Source organism: Corvus brachyrhynchos, unplaced genomic scaffold (genome assembly GCF_000691975.1).
Source record: "Corvus brachyrhynchos isolate BGI_N302 unplaced genomic scaffold, ASM69197v1 scaffold114, whole genome shotgun sequence".
NCBI classification, from domain to species: domain Eukaryota; kingdom Metazoa; phylum Chordata; class Aves; order Passeriformes; family Corvidae; genus Corvus; species Corvus brachyrhynchos.
This window is the reverse complement of record NW_008238337.1, coordinates 3,961,784-3,981,316: the sequence shown is the minus strand read 5'-3', so window position 1 is coordinate 3,981,316 and position 19,533 is coordinate 3,961,784. Positions and strand designations below refer to the sequence as shown.

At 45.6% G+C, this 19,533-nt stretch overlaps 1 protein-coding gene across 1 annotated transcript in view; it reads left to right on the top strand.

The window, feature by feature from the left end:
* HECTD4 (HECT domain E3 ubiquitin protein ligase 4) overlaps positions 1 to 19,533 on the top strand; it is a 63,574-nt gene that overhangs the window by 29,460 nt on the left and 14,581 nt on the right. Inside the window, 38 exon segments of the mRNA XM_008634185.2 lie at positions 110 to 302; positions 458 to 562; positions 645 to 733; positions 1,049 to 1,224; positions 1,884 to 2,019; positions 2,171 to 2,312; positions 2,405 to 2,571; positions 3,106 to 3,246; positions 3,539 to 3,729; positions 4,141 to 4,294; positions 4,531 to 4,811; positions 5,226 to 5,415; positions 6,249 to 6,330; positions 6,907 to 7,109; positions 7,287 to 7,422; positions 8,042 to 8,224; positions 8,454 to 8,624; positions 9,043 to 9,212; positions 9,538 to 9,653; positions 10,473 to 10,576; positions 10,811 to 10,972; positions 11,108 to 11,256; positions 11,476 to 11,555; positions 11,673 to 11,836; positions 12,300 to 12,537; positions 12,963 to 13,099; positions 13,268 to 13,314; positions 13,316 to 13,392; positions 14,003 to 14,140; positions 14,257 to 14,393; positions 14,546 to 14,706; positions 14,875 to 15,056; positions 16,389 to 16,594; positions 16,917 to 17,047; positions 17,212 to 17,417; positions 18,283 to 18,462; positions 18,766 to 19,530; position 19,533. The exon segment at position 19,533 is cut by the window's right edge and continues 535 nt beyond it. Of these exon segments, the coding sequence (XP_008632407.1) occupies positions 110 to 302; positions 458 to 562; positions 645 to 733; positions 1,049 to 1,224; positions 1,884 to 2,019; positions 2,171 to 2,312; positions 2,405 to 2,571; positions 3,106 to 3,246; positions 3,539 to 3,729; positions 4,141 to 4,294; positions 4,531 to 4,811; positions 5,226 to 5,415; positions 6,249 to 6,330; positions 6,907 to 7,109; positions 7,287 to 7,422; positions 8,042 to 8,224; positions 8,454 to 8,624; positions 9,043 to 9,212; positions 9,538 to 9,653; positions 10,473 to 10,576; positions 10,811 to 10,972; positions 11,108 to 11,256; positions 11,476 to 11,555; positions 11,673 to 11,836; positions 12,300 to 12,537; positions 12,963 to 13,099; positions 13,268 to 13,314; positions 13,316 to 13,392; positions 14,003 to 14,140; positions 14,257 to 14,393; positions 14,546 to 14,706; positions 14,875 to 15,056; positions 16,389 to 16,594; positions 16,917 to 17,047; positions 17,212 to 17,417; positions 18,283 to 18,462; positions 18,766 to 19,530; position 19,533 (6,291 nt within the window).

The window sequence follows — 19,533 nt, the reverse complement described above, 5'->3', positions numbered from 1 at the left end:
GTTTTTTAACCGCGTTTGTGAATGCAGCATCTGATGATTTATAAATATGAACTGTCCAAGTTGGTCTCTTACTCCTGATTAATGAGTTTGGCTTTCCCTGGAACCCTAGGGAAGTGATCCAGCCAGAAGTCATGGAGGAGATGGTGGTTTCCTGTGTGATTAAACATCTGAATTTAGTTGATGCTCTCCAATCCCTGATAAATTTCCAGTACCAGGAAGAACATGCTGAAGAATATGACTTACTTTGTAAAATTATGGGAGAGACCTTTAAGAAGCTGAATGCCATGGAGAGACAGCTGCAGGTAAAAAGAAAATGATTTGAAACAACAGAAAGCTTTTTTTGAGAATAAAGGTGTAATTTAGCGGCACAGAAATCCAAAATGTACTCAAGATTTCTTCTTTTAAACTCCCTTCTACACCTTAAGTGCAACAAGTGTGACTTCTGTCTCTTTATCAGAGTGTGGCTGAGCTGGAGCAGAAGTGGCAGAACGAGGTGGATGATGCCATGCACGGGAAGCTGGAGAACAATGTCCCCTTTTTTTATGATTATCACTTCAACGAGGTGAGCACTGGGGCTGCTGTGGGTGCTTGTGCCTCACTCTGCTCCCTCAAACCTGTTCATCCTTCTCCTTCCCTTTGTTTAGAGCAAGATGAAGGAGCTAGAGCTTCTGTGTTCAATGAAAGAAGTTTCTTTTGATGGAAGTGATCTTGAGAACGTGGTCCTGGCATTAAGGTCAGTATTAGTGAACATTTAGGCCTCAAAGGAGGGGCAGCTTCAGGGGAATTTCAGAGAGTTCCAAAAGTATCTGATGAAATGATTAGAAACTTCTGTGCTAAATATATTAATATTAATACCTACAACTCCTTGTGTTTGCTAGCAAATCACTTGTTTATTTCTTCCATGTTTTCTGCTTTCTCCATTGTTGGCATAGAACATATTGATGCCAAAAGTCCTCTTTAACTGACCTTTTCCACAGTAACACTTCCTTTCTGAAAGCATTCAGACATCATTGACTTTGCTTCTTTTACTTCCCTTTCATAATCCCAGGGAGAAGTTTTTCCAAGAGGTGAATTCCCTGATCCAGAAGACCTCTCATCCCTTAGCAAAGACAAAAACCTTGGTGAAGAGCTTGATGAACAGAGCAGAGCTGTTGTTGCATGTCACCATTGCAGCACAGTCTGGGATCACCAGAAGCATATCTGGGACCCCTGCAGAAACTCCAGGTACAACTCTAATTACCAGCAGTTCCTAAAGATAGCATTTATTTCTTATTTGTCCCTCTTTTGCTCAAAATTAAACGGTTTTTTTCCTAATTTAAGTGAATTCTTTTATAATAAAGTCGAGCCTTTGTTTTCTGATTGCCATGATGATGGTAATTTGAGATCTGAGTAATAACAGGTGGAATTTAAACTTTAGTCTCTTGATTTATTGGGGGAAAATACTTAACCAAATCAAAAGAAATCTGATTTGAAAAATACCTGAAACAGGAAAACCCTCAGAGCTGTTTTTGTATTTTGTTTGTAGTGAGATTGAGCTGAAACTTCCACACTCTTGTTTACGTGTTTCATATGAAAACTGCGACTTGCAGTTCTCCTTCTAAATCTCCCTTGAGAGATTCTTAACATGTGCTGATTATTATTTTTTTAAAGTTGCATTTGGAAGTTTGTGAATTGAAGCCTTCAGCTGCAAATCTTTAACTCCCAACAGGATTGAAAACAGGAAAATTCTCAGATCTGAGTGGCATGTTCTTGCTTAGATTGGGTTTTCTCTACCCTATGTTTCAGTTTTCAGTGGAATATCCAACACTGATTTTAAAGCCAGTTTGTAAATAATTCCCTGCACCAGGAATGAACTTTTTATTTATTATTTTATAATACTTCAGCCTGTAAATCAGCCTCTGAGACCAAGGTGATCTCGCACGCCGTGCGCCAGCCCGTGTTCCTGCGCAGCATGTCCGCCCCATCTGACCTGGAGATGATTGGCAACGAGGACATCGAGTTTGCCCGGGCCAGCCAGAGGTACAGCAGGGTTGAGACCTTCCCTTTACACCTCTGTGCCTGTGCTGTTCCAATGATCAACTTGATCAAATCTATCCCTGCCAGCACAGCAGGATTTGTGCTGGTTGGATCAGCTTCTGCTGCCAGGTGTAACATTCCTGTTCCCTCGCAGGCGCCGGCACGTCACCAGCCACAGGAGCAGCTCCTTCACCCTGCTCCAGTCCCTGGCCATCGAGGACAGCAGGGACAAACCCACCTACAGTGTCCTGCTGGGGCAGCTCTTCGCTTTCATCGGGACAAACCCCGACCAAGCCGTACGTCGTTATCTTATTTCGGACTCCAACTTGCACAAAACCAGGAGGTGCCTTGTTTGTGTCTAACAAAAATCCCATCCCAAACCTTGCAGGTGTCCAGCAGCAGCTTCCTGCTGGCTGCTCAGACCCGCTGGAGACGTGGGAACACCAGGAAGCAGGCCCTGGTGCACATGAGGGAGCTGCTGACGGCCGCAGTGCGCGTCGGGGGCGTGACCCACCTGGTGGGCCCGGTGACCATGGTGCTCCAGGGAGGCCCAAGGTGGGTGCATTTCTCCAGAATTCGGTGGTTTGGTCTCTGTGGAAGGGAGTAAATTGCTTTGTGTGCTGGAAAGCCAGAAGTGAGTAGCTGTGAGGCAACAAGTTGGCAGAGCTAAGGTTGCAACAAATACTTTGGCTCTTGTGGGGTAAAAAGGCAGAAACTTCTAAGAAATGCTTTTATTTATCAGTAGATGAACTTTCCTTTCGTACTGGGCTGACATGTTCCCAGGTATGTATAGAGGGCATCCTTCTCCCTTGATTTAATTCCAAATAAATGTTAATTAGCTATTAGTGGTAGATTTAGCTGATACTGTCATCTAAATGTAATAAATGTTTTGTATTTTGTTTGTAGTGAGATGTCTGAGCTCTAACTCTCTTGTTTACATGTTTCATGTGAAAACATGAGTGACCTGCAGTCTTCCTTCTAAGTCTCCCTTGAGTAATTCTTAACATGCACTGATTATTATTTTCTTAAAGCTACCTTTGGAACTTTGTGAATTGAAGCCTTCAATTCCCAATCTTTAACTCCCAACAGGATTGAAGAGCTGACGTGTGGTGGGATGGTAGAGCAGGTCCAGGAGGCTTTTGGAGAGACAATGACGTCAGTGGTGTCCCTGTGTGCCCGGTACCCCATCGCCTGTGCCAACAGCATTGGCCTCTTGTGCACCATTCCCTATTTTTTTTGTGGAAGCACTTGGGGAAGGGAAAGGGGGCATCCACACCTGGCTTTAGTAGGCTTTGCCTTAAGGAGAAGCATTAAGTAGTATAAATACATCCCCTTTCTTCATCTTGGGGAGCATCTGAGACCATCCAGTTCAATTCCCTCACAATTTCATCTGGGGAGGGTAAGGGAGAGGCAGAACCATCTTTCTGCCGAGTGAACTAATTACTTACTGAGCTAACAGCAAGTTCTGGATTCCCGTTGTGTCTCTTTGTGATGGAGAAGTTAATTCCACCCTGGATTTCTCCTGCAGGAGTGAGGAGAAGTGTCTGGTGCGTAGTGGCCTGGTCCAGCTCATGGACCGGCTCTGCAGCCTGAGCAGCCAGACAGAGTCCAGCTCAAATGAAAAACAGACCAAGAAACAGAAGGTGGCCACCATGGCTTGGGCTGCCTTCCAGGTGCTGGCCAACCGCTGTGTGGAGTGGGAGAAGGAAGAAGGTAGGAACATGGGAAATATCTCCCAGCTGTGTGTGTTAGAACTGCCTGATGAGTGGTGTAAATGTGTTTAAAATAGGGCAGTCATTCACCATGACGTGGGACTCTGTGGGTTCCTAAGAAGTGAATACAAAATTCAGTTGATTTTTTTTCTTGTTTTTCGATTCTGGCTTTTTTTCTCCCATGGAAATAATTTCACATTTTGCCACTTGGTTCTGTGTAAACGTAATCAGAGAACACGGAGATTCTGAGGGATCATTTGGCATTTCTCTCATGGTAGAATTCACCCATAACGCACATAAACTTACAGACACGTGGCTGTTGGCTAGTGATGGATGTGTCAGGGGTTATTTCTGTGGTGTGTACATTGATTTTTGTGGATTACAGCTGTGTATTCTTCCATCCCTTCCAAAGGGGGTTCCACAGACGCTGTTCACTCCGGGCTGGCCGGGCGGGCCCCCAGCCTGCTCACCAACCACCTGGCCAGAGCCACCGAGTGCTGTGGCAACCAGGCTGCAGGGAATGATGCACTTCAGGATGTCCTCAGCCTTCTGAATGACCTCTCAAGGTATGAGGCCTTTGCTCTGGAGTATTTTTTTCCTATGTATCAAAGCCCATGTGGGATCTTTGGTGGATTTTTTCAAACCATTCTAAAACTGACCCTTAATCTTAGTGTTTAATCAGTGCTGTCAAGTTACGGAAGAACTGTTGCAGATATTTTGTCAGACACTGAAATTGCTTTTAATACATCTTGTAAATAATAAATTAATTTGGTTTTAATTTCAAGATTCTTTTCCCTTTCAGGAGTCACATTGGCAAAGCCATCCTGAGCCAGCCAGCCTGTGTGTCCAAGCTTCTGTCCCTCCTCTTGGATCAGCGTCCTTCTCCAAAGCTGGTCCTTATAATCCTGCAGTTGTGTCGTGCTGCGCTGCCTCTCATGAGTGTTGAGGACTGTGGAAACGTGGAGTTGCCTCCCTGGAGTTACTCAGTGCCCTCTCTGAACAGTGAGCAGGATGATCCCAGTGACCCAGCCTCCAAGATTGCCTCCCTGCTGCTGGCAAAGCTGGCGGATTATGTCGTGCCAGGTACCAGCAGCTGTTTGGTGTTGTGCCCAAGGGACTCATGTTTCATGGAACCTTGGAATGGAAGGCACCTTAAAGCCCATCCAGTCCCACCCCCTTCCACACCTTCCACTATGCCAGGTTGCTCCAAGCCCTGTCCACTCCCAGGGATGGGGCAGCCACAACTTCTCTGGGTAATCTGTTTGTTCCAGGAGCTTTTTTATTGACAGAAAGCTCAACTATTGGGAGGTATCTGTCAGTGCTGAAAGTAGGATATTCCTGTGACTTTCCATTTGCTTCCTAATTTCCCTGTCCTCAGACCAAAGTGGGTGTCCCAGCGATGTTTCAGACACATCCCAGGTGTGTCAGCATTAGTTCCAAGGGTAAGAAAATTCATGGTTGTGTTTCTTTGTTTCCTTTTCTCCTTTCTACTTCAAGGCTGCCAGACAGTCCTTTCTCCAACTGCCTCTGAGCCAGATACTACCTTGGCAAAAGCCAGCCCTAAAAACTCCATAAAAGGTGATAAAGATCCTGGAGAAGAAAGTGAGGCAGTGGATGGTAAACTCTCTATTTTTATCCATAAACGAGAAGATCAGTCCTCCCATGAAGTCCTCCAGCCTTTACTAAGGTAATTTCAGCTCACTGGATTGGAATTAGAACCAATTTTACCAATTCACTTTATCTTCTCCTTTTTTCCAGTGCTCAGCTGCAGAAAAATACATCCTAGATAGAAGAGTAAATGGGACAGCAAAGTGTCTGCCCAGTGTGTTGTGTTTACTGGCAAAGCAATAAGATAATGCAAAGGAACACAGGAACATCATCTGTCTGAAAACAATCACGTGAAAAATTAGCTCCTTAGATTCTGTGTTTGTGATGGAATCTCATTGATCTTGTTTATGGTGTGACAGGCTGGGCAGGACTAACAAATAGAACTGTCAAGGCAAAGTGGCTTTAAAAGCACTGATTTAATAATGCATAAGTTGGACACTAATTTGCTATTAAACATTCTTTGGTATTCTCAGCACCCACCTGGATGTTGGGATCACTGAGTGTCAAACAGCCCAATGCTGTCACCTCCTGCATTTTGTGTTGTTTCATCTTCCCTCACTCCATGGGTTGATTTTGAACCTGTACTCTAAAAATTACACTGAAAGGTACAAGTGAAAGGTGAACTCGGAGCCCTGGGCATTTGTGATCAATAAAAACCATTTCATGAGACTTGTTCAGGGGGAAAAAGTTAAATTGCATTGCAAATAAATGCATTCAATAGGATTAAATTCCCTCTGTAAATGGGGTATATCCTTAACTGCCTCATATTTCTCTTGCTGTTGAGCATTCAGCTGCAAGGGTGGCTTCAAATCATTTCAAACCACCCCTAATATATGAAATTGGGCTGTGTAGCTCAGCTGTGTTTTCCAGCAGTGAGAACAAAGCTCCTGTGTTTTGTTTCCCCTCCAACAGTAGCTCAGAAGGCCGCCCATTCCGACTGGGGACTGGAGCCAACATGGAGAAGGTGGTGAAGATGGATCGGGACATGACAAAAGTAAGAGGAGGAATAACTAAGGAATTGTTCAACATCCTAAAAATTGGTGGCCAGTCAGAATTCTTGGGTTTTACTGATGTTAAGTCCCCTTTGTTAAATGTTGTTTTATTCATCATTCACCTCTGTAAATACAGATCCCATACAGGGGTAAATGATGAAAAAGAATTTCAGCTGATGCTTCCTGCAACCGTTGTAGGTCAGGTTTAAGCCCGTTTAATATTCTCTTTTCTCAAGTGTTTAATGCACATTGATAGTGCAAATTTTAAGCCACACACTTGAACTAAAATTTCATGTCTATTTTCAGGCATGTTCTTGAGTGTTTGCACCAGAAATACTCATTTGTAGCTTTTTGATCAGAGAAACTGAACTGTTAATCTAAGAATGGAATGTTAAAGTCAGTGAATTGATCCCTGATCTCTCTGTAGATGATAAAAAGCAAGAGACAGAACTTGTCCTATGACTAATCTACCCCCAGGAGGGGGTTTTGCTGTGTTCTCAGCACTTTTACATGAGCAGAGAGAGCAGAGTGACCCAAGTGGATCTGACATTTGCCTTCCATGGCCATTTCCTTTGCAGAGTGGCTGCTGCGAGGTCATTACAGAAGAAGCTGCTGCAGCTCTTAGAAAAGCAACCAAGTGGGCACAATCTGGGCTGATAGTGAGTGTGGGGCCACCCATAGAGACTGTCAATCCAGAGACCAGCAGCGGCTTGTCCACTGGGGACAAAAAGAAGACTGCACAAACATCCATTTGCAGGGAGAGGAATTCAGAGCTCGCCAGGTAAATCCCTCAGTCTGCATTCTGCTTTTCTCTCTACCGATACTTGTAGCTCTCCCAAAAAATAATCTGGCTGTTCATAAGCTTCCTTTTTTGTGCTGTATCTTGTTGACAACTGAAGCTTCTTTTCCTTCTGTGGTTTTGAACTGAATGGTCCAATTGCCTGTGTCTCCTGCGCAGGACGGATCCTGTGAGGCCGTTCATCAGCGGGCACGTTGCAAACAGCATGGCAGCAGAGGTGATTGCCCTGCTGCACAGCCTGCTCATGGCCCCAGAGTCCAATGCAGCTCAGATCTGGACAACAACTGCTGAAAAAGTGAGCAAACACAACCACGAGTGGCACATTCCTCACTGGGGGTTGAGTAGTTAGAGTCTAATGATTAGCAAGGCCTGAGCTGCTCCTTTCTGATATAGCACAGAAACAGTTCACACCAGGGTGGAACTGCACAGACCCAGCCCTTTCTCAGCTGTCAGGGTGGGACAAATACTCAAAATCGACCCATCATTAGATAATTGCTGTCATTCTTTTCAGGCATTAACAAAGTTGTTTGTTAGGGAGTTCCCTTGCCTGTGGCAGGTTATTCTACCTTGGCTGTTCTCGTGGCTGTGGCCTCTGGGGGTACAAAGTGTTGGCTGGAACAAAACACGTTGGGTTTATGTTCCTCTGAATCCCCCAGCACCTAATCTATTCCATAGGTGAAATCCTCAGCAAAGACTTTTGCCAAGACTGTATTTATCCTAAAAGTTACCAGGGAATGGTCATGGCTTTGATGGTGCTCACACTTCAGAGAACGTGGAATATTCTGAGTTACATAATTCTCTTCAAGAACAAAAACGATTCTTCTGAGACTGTGTGGGCTGGAGGCTTGGGGCACTGGTTTTTGTTGGAACTGTGCTTTGAAGTCGTTCCCTGGTATTTTTGCTTCTGTCTTCAGGTTCTGTCTCGGGCTCTGATGTACATTCCACAGCTTGGGAAATACGCAGAAAGCATTTTGGAGAATGGGAGTAGCAGTGGAAGGAAACTGGCTAAACTTCAAAGGATTGCTCGGCAGGCAGTGGCTGCCCTGTGTGCTCTGGGTGGCTTTAAGGAGACAATTAAAATAGGTTCTGAAGTTCAGGTAATTCAGCACTGTTCACATTTGATATCTTAGATGAGAGCTGCTGCTCTCCTGAGGTTTTCCCTGCCCTGGGATCCTTGGGAGCAAGATGTGCTTGTGGAACAGCAGCGTGTGGAGCTTGTTTGCTACAACACCCCCGTGTGGTTGTGTGTGCAGTTGGTGTGTGATGTCAAACACGGATTCCTGCTTGTGACACCTTCAATCTCATGCAGCCCTTCTTTGGTTGTAGGTTTTAGGCAAAGGAATAGCAGGAAGCATTGGAGTTGTGGCATCTATTAATGAGCAAGAAGGTATAGCTACGGTCAAATTCCCACCCACCACTATAGACACTAGAAAGACCTCCCAGGCATCAGACACTTTAACTATTCCATTATCTAGGCTCTGTGTTCCAAGATCTGAGGTATGGGAGTTTTAAATATCCAATATTCAGTATAATCTCGATTCTTGCTTTATTTCTGTCACAGCATACTGATTGTTAACCTGCAGCATGTAAAAAAAAGGTTTCATCTTTGCTTATAAATGATTTGTAAAGTTTGCCTTGTTGTTTTAAGCATATATTAACAATATATTTAATTTCTCATTCAAGTAACATGAATATTCATCTTTTGTGCTTAAATATATTCCATTGCATACTGGGTTGGGGGTTTTTTTGGTTAATTTCTAGCTTGGTTTTGGGGTGGGTTTATTTCTTTTATTGGTGTTTGGTGCTGATTTTGTGATAGTAACATCTAAGAATTAACTCCAGGTAATAAAACACCCTCATTTCTTAGAAACTAACTACTTGAATTTAACTTTTTACCGTGCCCCCCCACCATCAGGCATTGCCTCTTCATAAACTGTCCATTACTGAGAAGGTAGTACAGGCAGTCCAGTCCATGTTGCTCCCTCAGGAGGGAAGTCTCTCTATTCACACCTCACTTCCTGCAACAGGAGATGGCTCAACCCCAGTAATGGCAGTGGTCCGGCTCCTTGCTGAAATAAGAACCAGGTGAGTCCTGGCTTTGTGCACCAACATCCAAGGGAGTTGCATGAGTTCCTGTGCCCTTCCTCTAGGGGTGTTGGCAGTAGAAATTCCTCCTTGCTCCCTTTTAGTGTCTGGGTGTTGTTCATGAGTGTCCCTGTAACACACTGAGCAAATGCTTCAGTAAATCCATCTATGAAGCAGCGAAAAGCTGCCTTTGGGGAGGGTCCAGCTAAAATCAGAGTTAAGTTTAAGACTACTCTTAAAACACCCTTGAATTCACTACTGTAAAGCCAGCTTTGAATTCAGCACACACTTTGTAACACTTTAAATGTATTATTTTTCTCTCCAGAGCATGCCTGGTGATGGCTCAGCTGTTGGAAGACAGCTCATTCTGTGAAGAATTCATTCAACAGTGCCCAGCTGCTGTAGAAGTTCTGAATTTGGTGGCCCAGGAGTGCAGCCCTGGTATGTAGCCAACACCTTCTTGGCATATTTGGGTCAGAGAGAAAGCAGCTTTTAAAATCATTTCAGTGTTTTGTCCTCCAGCCACTCAGAGTTTAGGAACTGGCACAGGACAGGGTGTCTTGTCACAGCTGCAGAGCTGCTGATGTAAGACCAGCTAATAATCAGCCTAAATCATTAAACATTAGGCATTAATTTAGCCCAGAACATGATTATTCTGTGTATCAAGGAAGCAAGTCCTGGGACTGGTTCTCCTCTGCACTCTCTACTTCTCTTGCTTCCAGCATATCCTACTCTGTATTCCTTGACATTATCATTTGTATGTTTTCTTTTGATCACCTTTTTTGCTGGTTTTTGCAATGCTTTCTTATATTCCTGGTCCTTGAGCTCTCCTTGTTTAAGGATCAGCAATGGGCCCAGCGGAAATCTCAGTTCAGGGGCAAGTTTTAGGAACATGCCAGAGGAAAAGTGGCTGAAGTGAAGGGTAGGAGCCAAGGGATTTTGGTGTAAAAGGGCAAGGATTGATTTTTTTGACAGTAGGCATGATTTTTTTTGCTTTCCTGCCTTTGCTGGGCCATAAACTTGCTCGATAACTTTATATCTTAATTAACACAGCATTATCTTTGCTAACCAAATATAAATTAAACATGAGAAAACACTTTGCATACGTTGTATTTTACCCTTAATTTCATAGTTCAGGTAAGCGAGGCTGATCAAACCTCTTCAAAGTGCAAATACCATATTTATTTCTGTACTAAGATCACACTGCTGGACTCAAGGAAGCAGCTGGAAGCTGATGCCTGGTTTGGGTTGTTGTTGCAGGGGAGAGGCTCGTGGTTGTGGAGATGCAGTGTGAGAGGTTACGGATGTTGTACCGCGACTGTGCTCGGCCCCCTCCTCCTCCCCTCCAAGCAGACAGGAGACAGGTGAGCACAGGGACAGTGCTGAGCCCTCTGCCCTCAGAGAACCCTCTGCTGCTGCCCAAACTGGGAGGATTCTTCTTGAATTATCTCCTTTAATGTGAATTTCTTGTGAATTTTGCATTGGGATGTGATTTGTTGTAGTTGTCTTAAACGTGCACCTCATAAACTGTGTGGTTGTATTTTAGTGGGTGACTTGAATTGTGATTGGTAGAATAAACTGCTCTGTTGTATCTGCAGCCCAAAGAAATCACGTGGAGCCCATCCAGGGTGTTCCCCCCAGTGAGAGCCTGCATGTTCTCCTCACACCTCACTGCTGTGACCTTCCTGGCTGATCCCAGTGCAGGCGGGGGACTTCCTCGGGGCACCTTTATCTATGCCACCTCCCCAGTCCCAGTGCAGGTGAGACCTCACAGCTCTACAGCACTTTGTCATTTAATATCCAACAGGGCATGAGAAGGAAAAGCAAGAAAATTGCCTCCTCAACCTTTGTTTTGTAAATAATTTTTAAAAACGTGTTATTATTTTTATTTCTAGGCACCGTCGTTCTACTGGGAAATTGAAGTGGTTTCCTATGGAGATACAGATGATGACACTGGGCCAATAGTTTCCTTTGGATTTGCCACAGAGGCTGAAAAACGGGATGGAGCTTGGACAAACCCAGTGGGCACCTGCCTCTTTCACAAGTAGGTTGGAGGTGCACATCAAAAACCATGCTCAGTGCATTTGTCAGCAAACTGGGGAGGAGGCTGTAGTGGGCAATACATACTTTTTAACTGAAATGCTAAAATGATGGACTGGAATATCTCTGCAAAATAAGGAGAGTTTCAGTATCACAGCTTTGGTGGGCTGTGATCCTGCTCTGTCTCGATGCTCTGTCTCATTCTGTCCTTGTTGCCCCTCAGCAATGGGCGAGCAGTGCATTACAATGGCTCCAGCCTGCTGCAGTGGAAGAGTGTCAGACTGGATGTGACTCTTTCCCCTGGTATGTGAGAGCACGGCTAAAATCCTTATCTGCTCCATCAGAAAATCCTCTAAATGTCAGGGAAATGCTGGATGAGAAAACTGATCAAATCCTTTTTGTGATTGTGTTTTTCTCCAGGTGATGTAGCAGGAATTGGATGGGAAAGAACAGAAGGAACTCCCCCTCCTCCAGGGCAGCCAGCAAAGGGCAGAGTTTATTTTACATATTGTGGGCAGAGACTTGTGCCCTACCTAGAGGATGTGTCTGGTGGAATGTGGCCAGTTGTCCACATTCAGAAAAAGGCAAGTTTGTATTTGTCATTCAGTGTACTTCCAGAAATATTAAAAACATGATATAAAATATTGAGCCTGCTCTGTAGAAAAGCAAATTGATCTTTTTTACCTTTCTCGGGTAGGCTGAGGTATTCATTAGCCCTCCCAGGTGCATGTGTTGTGTCATTATTTTGGTTTTCCCTGCCCATTAGCACAGCAGTGTGCAGCTGGCCTGGCAGGATGCCCTGTGCTGTGCCAGGAGCCCTTCTCTTAGCATTCCTTGCCAGCACTGACATTGCTTCAAAGCACCCAGCTCAGGCTGCTGCAACTTGAAGCTGGAAAGCAGGCGAATTCAAAGCATGTGTTTGGCAGCTTAAAGCTTTCCAGAGTGCCAGCTGGGCATCCTCGTGGCAGGGAGGTGTGATCAGCTGCTGACTGAGGCAGAGTGAGGGCTCAGAGCAGGATCTGAGAGCTTCCCTGCATCCTTTTGCAGAACACCAAGGTGCGGGCCAACTTCGGCTCGCGGCCGTTCGCCTACGCCGAGGGCCAGGCTCACCGCAACGCCGCCGACCTGTGCCTCGACCTGGCCGAGGAGATCAGTGCCAACTTCGAGGCCTTGCCCTTTGCCATGGCCTCTGACAGTGACAATGATGCTGGCACCAGCATCGCCTCCGACCCTGGCACCCACGGGCCCCCCTGCAGGATCGCCGCTGTCGCCACGGCTCAGCAACGTAAAGTGCCTTTAATTCCTTTTAAAGCTTTCCCAGCAGAAATGCCAAGCAAAGAAATAGGATTTAAACCCAGCCTGGCTGCAGTCCTTGGTCCTTAGGTAGTGCCTGTTTAGGTGGGGCAGTAGCACAGAAAGCCATGTTTATCTGATTTTAGACAAGGCAATTAAAACCATCTTCTTTGGTCTTCCTCTGTATGAATACACAAATTATTCGTAATTAGCGCAGCTACAATGAGAAATGAGCTCATTGGGGCTTGGGATACAATAGTATGTTACGGTGGATTGGATCACCAATTGGTTATGCTGTGTCAAAAGGAATTGCATTCCCACCCCCTGCCTGGAGAGCATGGAATGTTGTGTAGCTCCAATTTCATGGGATGTCTTTGCATGCATTAGCATCTCATTATTTCTGTCGGTGTCTTGCAGAGTATGACAGTGACACATCCTGCCACTATAAAATGGAGCTGAGCTATGAGAACTTCATCACTTCAGGCCCTGATCCTCACCCCCCTCCTATTGCAGATGATGAAAGTGATGATGATGATGACGATGATATTCCCAGGGTGAGGAATGTGGCAAACTTTGCCTCCTCTAACTTATAACCTACAACCAGATCTTGTCATTTAGGTTTTGAAATTTGGCCACAAGAGTTGTTCCTGCTTCCCTAACAGAAATACAGCTGCTGGTAACTTACCACTTCTTGGTGTTCTAAAACACTTCTCTCTTTGTAGGAGGATCACTATGCCCTCTTGGTCAAAGCCTGGGAAACCAAAGTTTTCTACAATTAGCAGAAGATTCCGTAATGAGGCTGAGAGGAAGTCTGGGCTGGATCAGATTAAAGGAGCTTTACAGTTAGGTATGGCTGTAGTTATTTCCATGCACGCTATTTTCTGTGATGGGCAGGAAGTGTGAGAGAACACCTGTGTTTCTTTCATATTTTACCCTATTCAGGGCTGGAAAACTTAAACAAAAATTCACTTGCTGTTTCCCTCCAGTGCTTAGAATTTGGTTTGTGCTCATGCTTTTTTTTTAACACTTTTACTAAGTTGGACTATTTAAATAGGGAAAGTGGTTTCAGAAATAGTGACAGAATTCATTGTGATGTGAACACAGAAGCATTCTGGAATAACAGTTGGGGAAGAAACTATATCCAGGCATTTTCTGTCTGTGACTATCCAGGAAAAACTTACGAGGTTTAAATAATAATGAGATTTGGGAGTCTTGCAGAATTCAGGTCTGGCAGGACCATGTGTTTGTGGGAAAGTCACATTAAGAGCGAGGTAGAAATTCTGAGCCTTCAGCTCAGGAAAAGCTCTGCTTTCTCAGGAAAACTCCCAATTTCCATCTTTCAGCCTGACTGAGAGAGTATTTAAGTAATTAGAAAACTCACCTGCTTGGGATCTTAATGAGAATAAGAAATTTCAAGTGGCTGAGGGAAATAACTTGCACTCCCTGCTGTCTTTCAGGAATGGTTGATATAGCAAGGCAAACTGTGGAATTCCTGTACGAGGAAAACGGAGGCATCCCAAGGGATCTCTACCTTCCCACCATCGAGGATATCAAAGATGAAGCAAACAAATTCACAATTGACAAAGTACGGAAAGGTAAGGGCAGCACAAAGGATCCTGAGGGGTAAAGAAAAGCTCAGGCTTTTTGGGATCTACTGCAGAAATTGTCTCCTGAGGAAAACACCTTCAAACCTGGTGTCCCTTTCTGCCAGGTCTCACGGTGGTGACTCGCTCTCCTGACAGCAACAACGTCACCAGCAGCGCTGTCGGAACAGCTCTACCCAAGTTTGCCATTCGGGGCATGCTCAAGACATTTGGCCTTCATGGGGTTGTTCTGGATGTGGATTCAGTGAGTAAAGACACATTGGGAGGGCTTTTCATGGGTCAGCATCACACAGCTGGGAGCACAGACCGCTCAGGATGCTGGGTTGGGGCTCTCTTGGAAGGAAAAATGTGGTTGCAATTATCGTGTTATTGACAGTGCTGGGTTTGGTGTTGCAGGTGAATGAACTGGTGCAAGTAGAGACCTACCTGCGGAGTGAGGGAGTCCTGGTGAGGTACTGGTATCCCATTGACATGTTGGAAAGGCCACCTGCAGGATACAGGAGGACTGCAACCAACGGATTGGTCACCCTGGATAACACCAACATCCAAATTCACAGGTGAAAAAAGAAATGTGGTTACAAGGCACTTTATTACCTGAATTTGAATTACCTGAAGAGCATTTCTTGTAGTTCAGTTACCTGCTACAGCTTCTTTTTAAGCAGTACAAACTTCATGGTTGGATTTAATGTTAAGGAATTAATTGAATTAATGTTTGTGTTCCCTAGGGAGCTGTTGAGGAGTGAAGCTGCCCTGGCCAAGCTCTACTGTCGCATGGCTCTGCTCAATATCTTTGCTCCCAAATCTCCCCACATGTTCACTCGGCTGTTCCACATTCCTGCCATTCGGGATATCACCCTGGAGCACCTGCAGCTGCTCTCCAACCAGCTTCTTGCACCACCTCTTCCTGGTAAACACTTGGTTTTGTCACGGCTCTTTTTGGTACAGTATTTTTCTGGGGACCAAAAAAATGAATGAATTTGGTATGTCTTTATTAGCTGGTTAATAATGGTGGTATTTGAGAATGTCTCGATGGACTCCTGACCTCAATGATAGGTTCCAAACTCAAATTCTTGCTCATGATCTAATTAAAAGTGTTCAGGAGAGGTCAGAGCCTAAGATCCTAAGAGCCTAAGATCCTAAGAGTCCTAAGATCCCACCCAGTGTGTTCCTGTCCCTTTGTCACCAGTGATCTTCTGTTTATTGGGGGCACTGGGAGCATCCATGTGGGACAACCCCAAGGAACTGAGACCACTTCAAAGTCCCTGGGTAGTAAAGCTAAATGCCAGTTGGGTCTCAGAGTTTTCAAAATGGAGCTGTTCTTCATTCACAACGTGGTTTGTCCTTTTCCCACGGGACTCCCAGCTGTGGGTAGAGAATGTTTGTGCTGAATCATGGAACAGAAGCTTTGCCTCATTCAAGTGAGTGTTGACAAAGACAGTGATCGTGACAAAGCCCTTCTGCATGCAGAGAAACGTGTGTCACATGGCTGGAGTATAAGGAGGAAGTAGGAAGTGCTAAATATAGGTTATTAATAATAGAAAGTGATTATTTACCCTTGGAAAGAGTCCTTTTCCCTCTTTCAATTCCTTTGGAACTTGGCTGCCTCTAACAGATGCCGCCTTGGAAAGGATCCTCTTGCAGAGTACAGCACTACTTTGCATGGCTTTAAGAATAGTTTTGCAAGCTTTAATTTAGTTTTTCCTCTTTAAAATTTATCTAATTCAAGTCCTGCTAATACATCCAATTCCCAAACTGGCATTTTGGTGAATTGCCCACTCCTTTGAGGTCTGCTCTTTGGTTTTCCTTGACTTCTCCTGGGAGCTGCACGATGACAGCCACGAGGTGTCGGGGCTTGAGAGCCACTTGGGGCTGCCCAAAAATGATCTGGTTGCTCTGTGGGGAAACCCTGAGAACAGATAAAGCTGCTTTTCCCTCTGGTCACTCATCCTCATTGTACTTCAGCAATGGATCGATGTGTTCCTGCCTTCCCAGGGGAACAGAGCCAGGGTGATCCCACAGTTCCGTGTTGGCCCTCGCCAGGGCCTGGGCTGAGGCTCGCCCCCCCAGCCACAAGGCTGGGCCTGGGTGGATCCTTTCTCCTGCTGACTTTTAGGCAAGGAGTTTTCCACTTGAAAACAGAGGTTGGGAATCTTCCAGGTGTTCTACACCTTTTGTTTCCCAGGCTACATAAACATTTGGAGCGATCTCCAAATTTGTGCTTTTCTCCTTGTTATTCCAGATGGAACCATCAGCTCAAGCTCCATTCTCCTGGCCCAGTCCCTGCAGCACTGCATCCATTCCCAGACCTGTGCTGCCACAGACCTCTTCTACCAGGGCAATTCCCAGGCCATCAGGGAGTGGCTCACTGTGGCCATTACTCGGACGCTGCATCAGGGAGAGGAGAGTCTGTTGGACCTCACCAAACAGATCTGCTCCTTTCTGCAGGTAAAACATTCACTCATGTTTTATGAGAGTGTTGGGTTCCCTTCTCAGGAGCCCTTGCTCTGTGTGTGATTGTAATTTCCGTGATGGTTCCCTCACAGGGAATTGTTTCTCTGGATGGATTCTATTATCCTGATTGCAGTGGGCACACTGAAAACACAAAGCAGTAGCAATGCTCTGGATTGAATTGAAATGAAGTGGCCTCCCACTGTGTCATAATTTACAATTAATTAAATACTTTGGCTATAGAGCAGTCTATAAATACAGAAGAGGGAGGAGGTTTGCTGCTGTTTGGGATCTTTCACGAGGAATTGTCCTGTTACAGGCGGCACCAGAACAGTTTCCCGCTGAAGAATTCCCAATTTCCGAATCCAAAGTCAACATGGATGTGAATTTTCCTGGGGCTGCCTTTGTGATCGTGTCCTGTAAGGAAAGTCAGTCTGGATTCCGAAAAGAGTGAGTCATGGAGAGGGGCAGAGCTGGGTCTGAGCCTGGCAGCCCCGGGGATGCAGTTACTGATTTTTTGAGAGTTTTGTCTTCTCCGAGACTTGTTTTGAGCGGTGGCTGGGATGTTTTCCAGCCTGTTTGAGCCTAACCAAGCTGTGCTGCTGTTTCCCCAGCTCGTCCCTGTACAAGGCCCCCTGGGCTCGGGTGCTGGTCTATGGGCTGGGGCACAAGGTGAAGAGGAACGGGCAGCTGAACCTCATCGAGGCCGTGTGCTACCCCCGCGACGCCTCCCCCACCAACACCGGCCTCACGCCGCCCCCCACCACCAACCAGTACCCGGCTGTGATCACCCCCACGGACAGGGTGCACATCAAACTGGGTGAGCACAGCCACAGCACGAGGGAAAAGCCTTCACTGTCCTCTCAGAGCTCGGACCAGTTTTATTATGGCTTCTGGAGCACCTTCCTGTGTGCTCACCAGTCCTAGCAGCGCTTAGGACAGGATTTTTGTACGAGGAATTCATTCTTAACCAAAAAAAGCCTGGTTTTATAAACACTGGCAACCATCTGATTCTCATTTTTATATTCCAGGAGTTCACCCAGCAGTGTTTGTATTCAAAACATTTTATTCAAAATATTCATTTCTGCAGTGTTGGTGCTGTTGGTGTTTGAGGAGCTGTTTCAGATGGAGAATAATTTTTTATGGCTTTTTTAGGTGTTTTTAGGACCCTCTTAGCCACAGAGTAATATATCTGCAGTGTAGCAATACTTAGGTCACCCCAGCTTCTCCAGCAAGAAAAATTATTAATATTCTTTTTGCTCTTGCCCTAAGGGAGAGACAGTGGGATTTAGAGCAGTGAAGGTGACTGGGTGCAGTGAGTTCTTAAAACTTCCGCTTGGAGATCCTTGAGTTCTTCTGCTGATGTTGTTTTCAGTACCCATCAGACAGAAATAAATTAATTTGGGGCAAGTTCTGTATGTATATTTAGATATGTTCAGGCTCAAAATTGTTCTGTTTCTTTATGTGAATAAAATGTTCTCTGTGCATTTATAATTATAGATTATATCAATGTTCCAATATAGAGAAACATTCCTATTTGTTTATTACAAGGTGCTGCAGAGAAAATTCTCACTTAACACAAGTTTAGCCTTGAAAATATCTTAAATATTACTGTTTTTACAGTAATATTGTTTTTATCAATGCTCAGAGTCATGATGAGGATTTTCTTGGACCTTTTTGCTTAGGAGTGTCTCCTCCTCCTGGAGCTGTGTTGGTCTTGCATTCCCTCCCCCTGGAATTTCCCCTGGCAATGGCATTCACAGAACAGCTCTTAACCTGGAAATTGGAAGATGGGGATGGAAAATCCGAAGATGAACTGGATACTATTCCTGCCTCAGTTCTCTTGCAAGTAGTGGAATTTTTAGGTGAGAATGGAGTATCTTCTTATTAATGAGCACTGATAATGTGCTGGCTCAGGTGGGGAGTTTAGGAAACAAAAATTACAGTTGAAATTTTCTGAGCTCTTCCACTATAAGGAAATTTTCTTGAAACTCCAGAAATTTTCTGTTGATTTGCAGTTCTTGGAATAACCTTCCTGTCTAAGTGCTGACACGACATTGCAATGAGCTTTTCTGGTGCTTTTTTTAATGGAGTTACTTTTGCAGCTGGTGTTGTAAAGCTGCTAAGAGTGAAACTGCTGACTGCCATGCCTTGCCTTCCTCACACAGGGAATTTCCTCTGGACAACTGACATGGCAGCGTGTGTGAAGGAATTGATCTTTCACCTCTTGGCCGAGCTGCTTCGCAAGATCCACAACCTGGAGCAGAAAAAGAATCCAGCAGGGTTGTCCTCATCCATTGCCCTGCAGCTGAACCCCTGCCTGGCCATGCTCATGGCCCTGCAGTCAGAGCTGCACAAGCTCTACGATGAGGAAACCCAGAACTGGGTGTCTGGGAATGCCTGTGGTGGCTCTGGGGTCGGAGTGGCCGACCAGGGAAGATTCTCCACGTACTTCCATGCCCTGATGGAAGTGTGCCTGGCTGTGGCAGAAGTCACCTTGCCCATCAACATGAGCGTGACAGCCAATGTGATCTCATCCACCAGCGCCCCAAATCTTAGTGACTCCTCCTCCTCCTCCTCATCTTCCCCAGGGCAGACACCACAGAGCCCGAGCTTGCTGTCCAAGAGGAAAAAAGTCAAAATGAAGCGGGAAAAAACCTCATCCTCGGGGAAAAGGGCTTCATCCAGGGCGGCCGAGACGGACGCGGCGCTCCTCAGCATCGGGGGCAGCAAGCCTGAGGACATGCTGTGGTTCCACAGAGCTCTGACCCTGCTGATAATCCTCAGGCACCTGACCAAGAAGGACCCCCAGGGGCTGGGTGTGACCAACGATGCCGTGGCCGATGCCTGCCAGGCCCTGGTGGGGCCCACGGCCCACAGCCGCCTGCTCGTCATCTCCGGCATCCCCACGCACCTGGAGGAGGCCACCGTCAGGG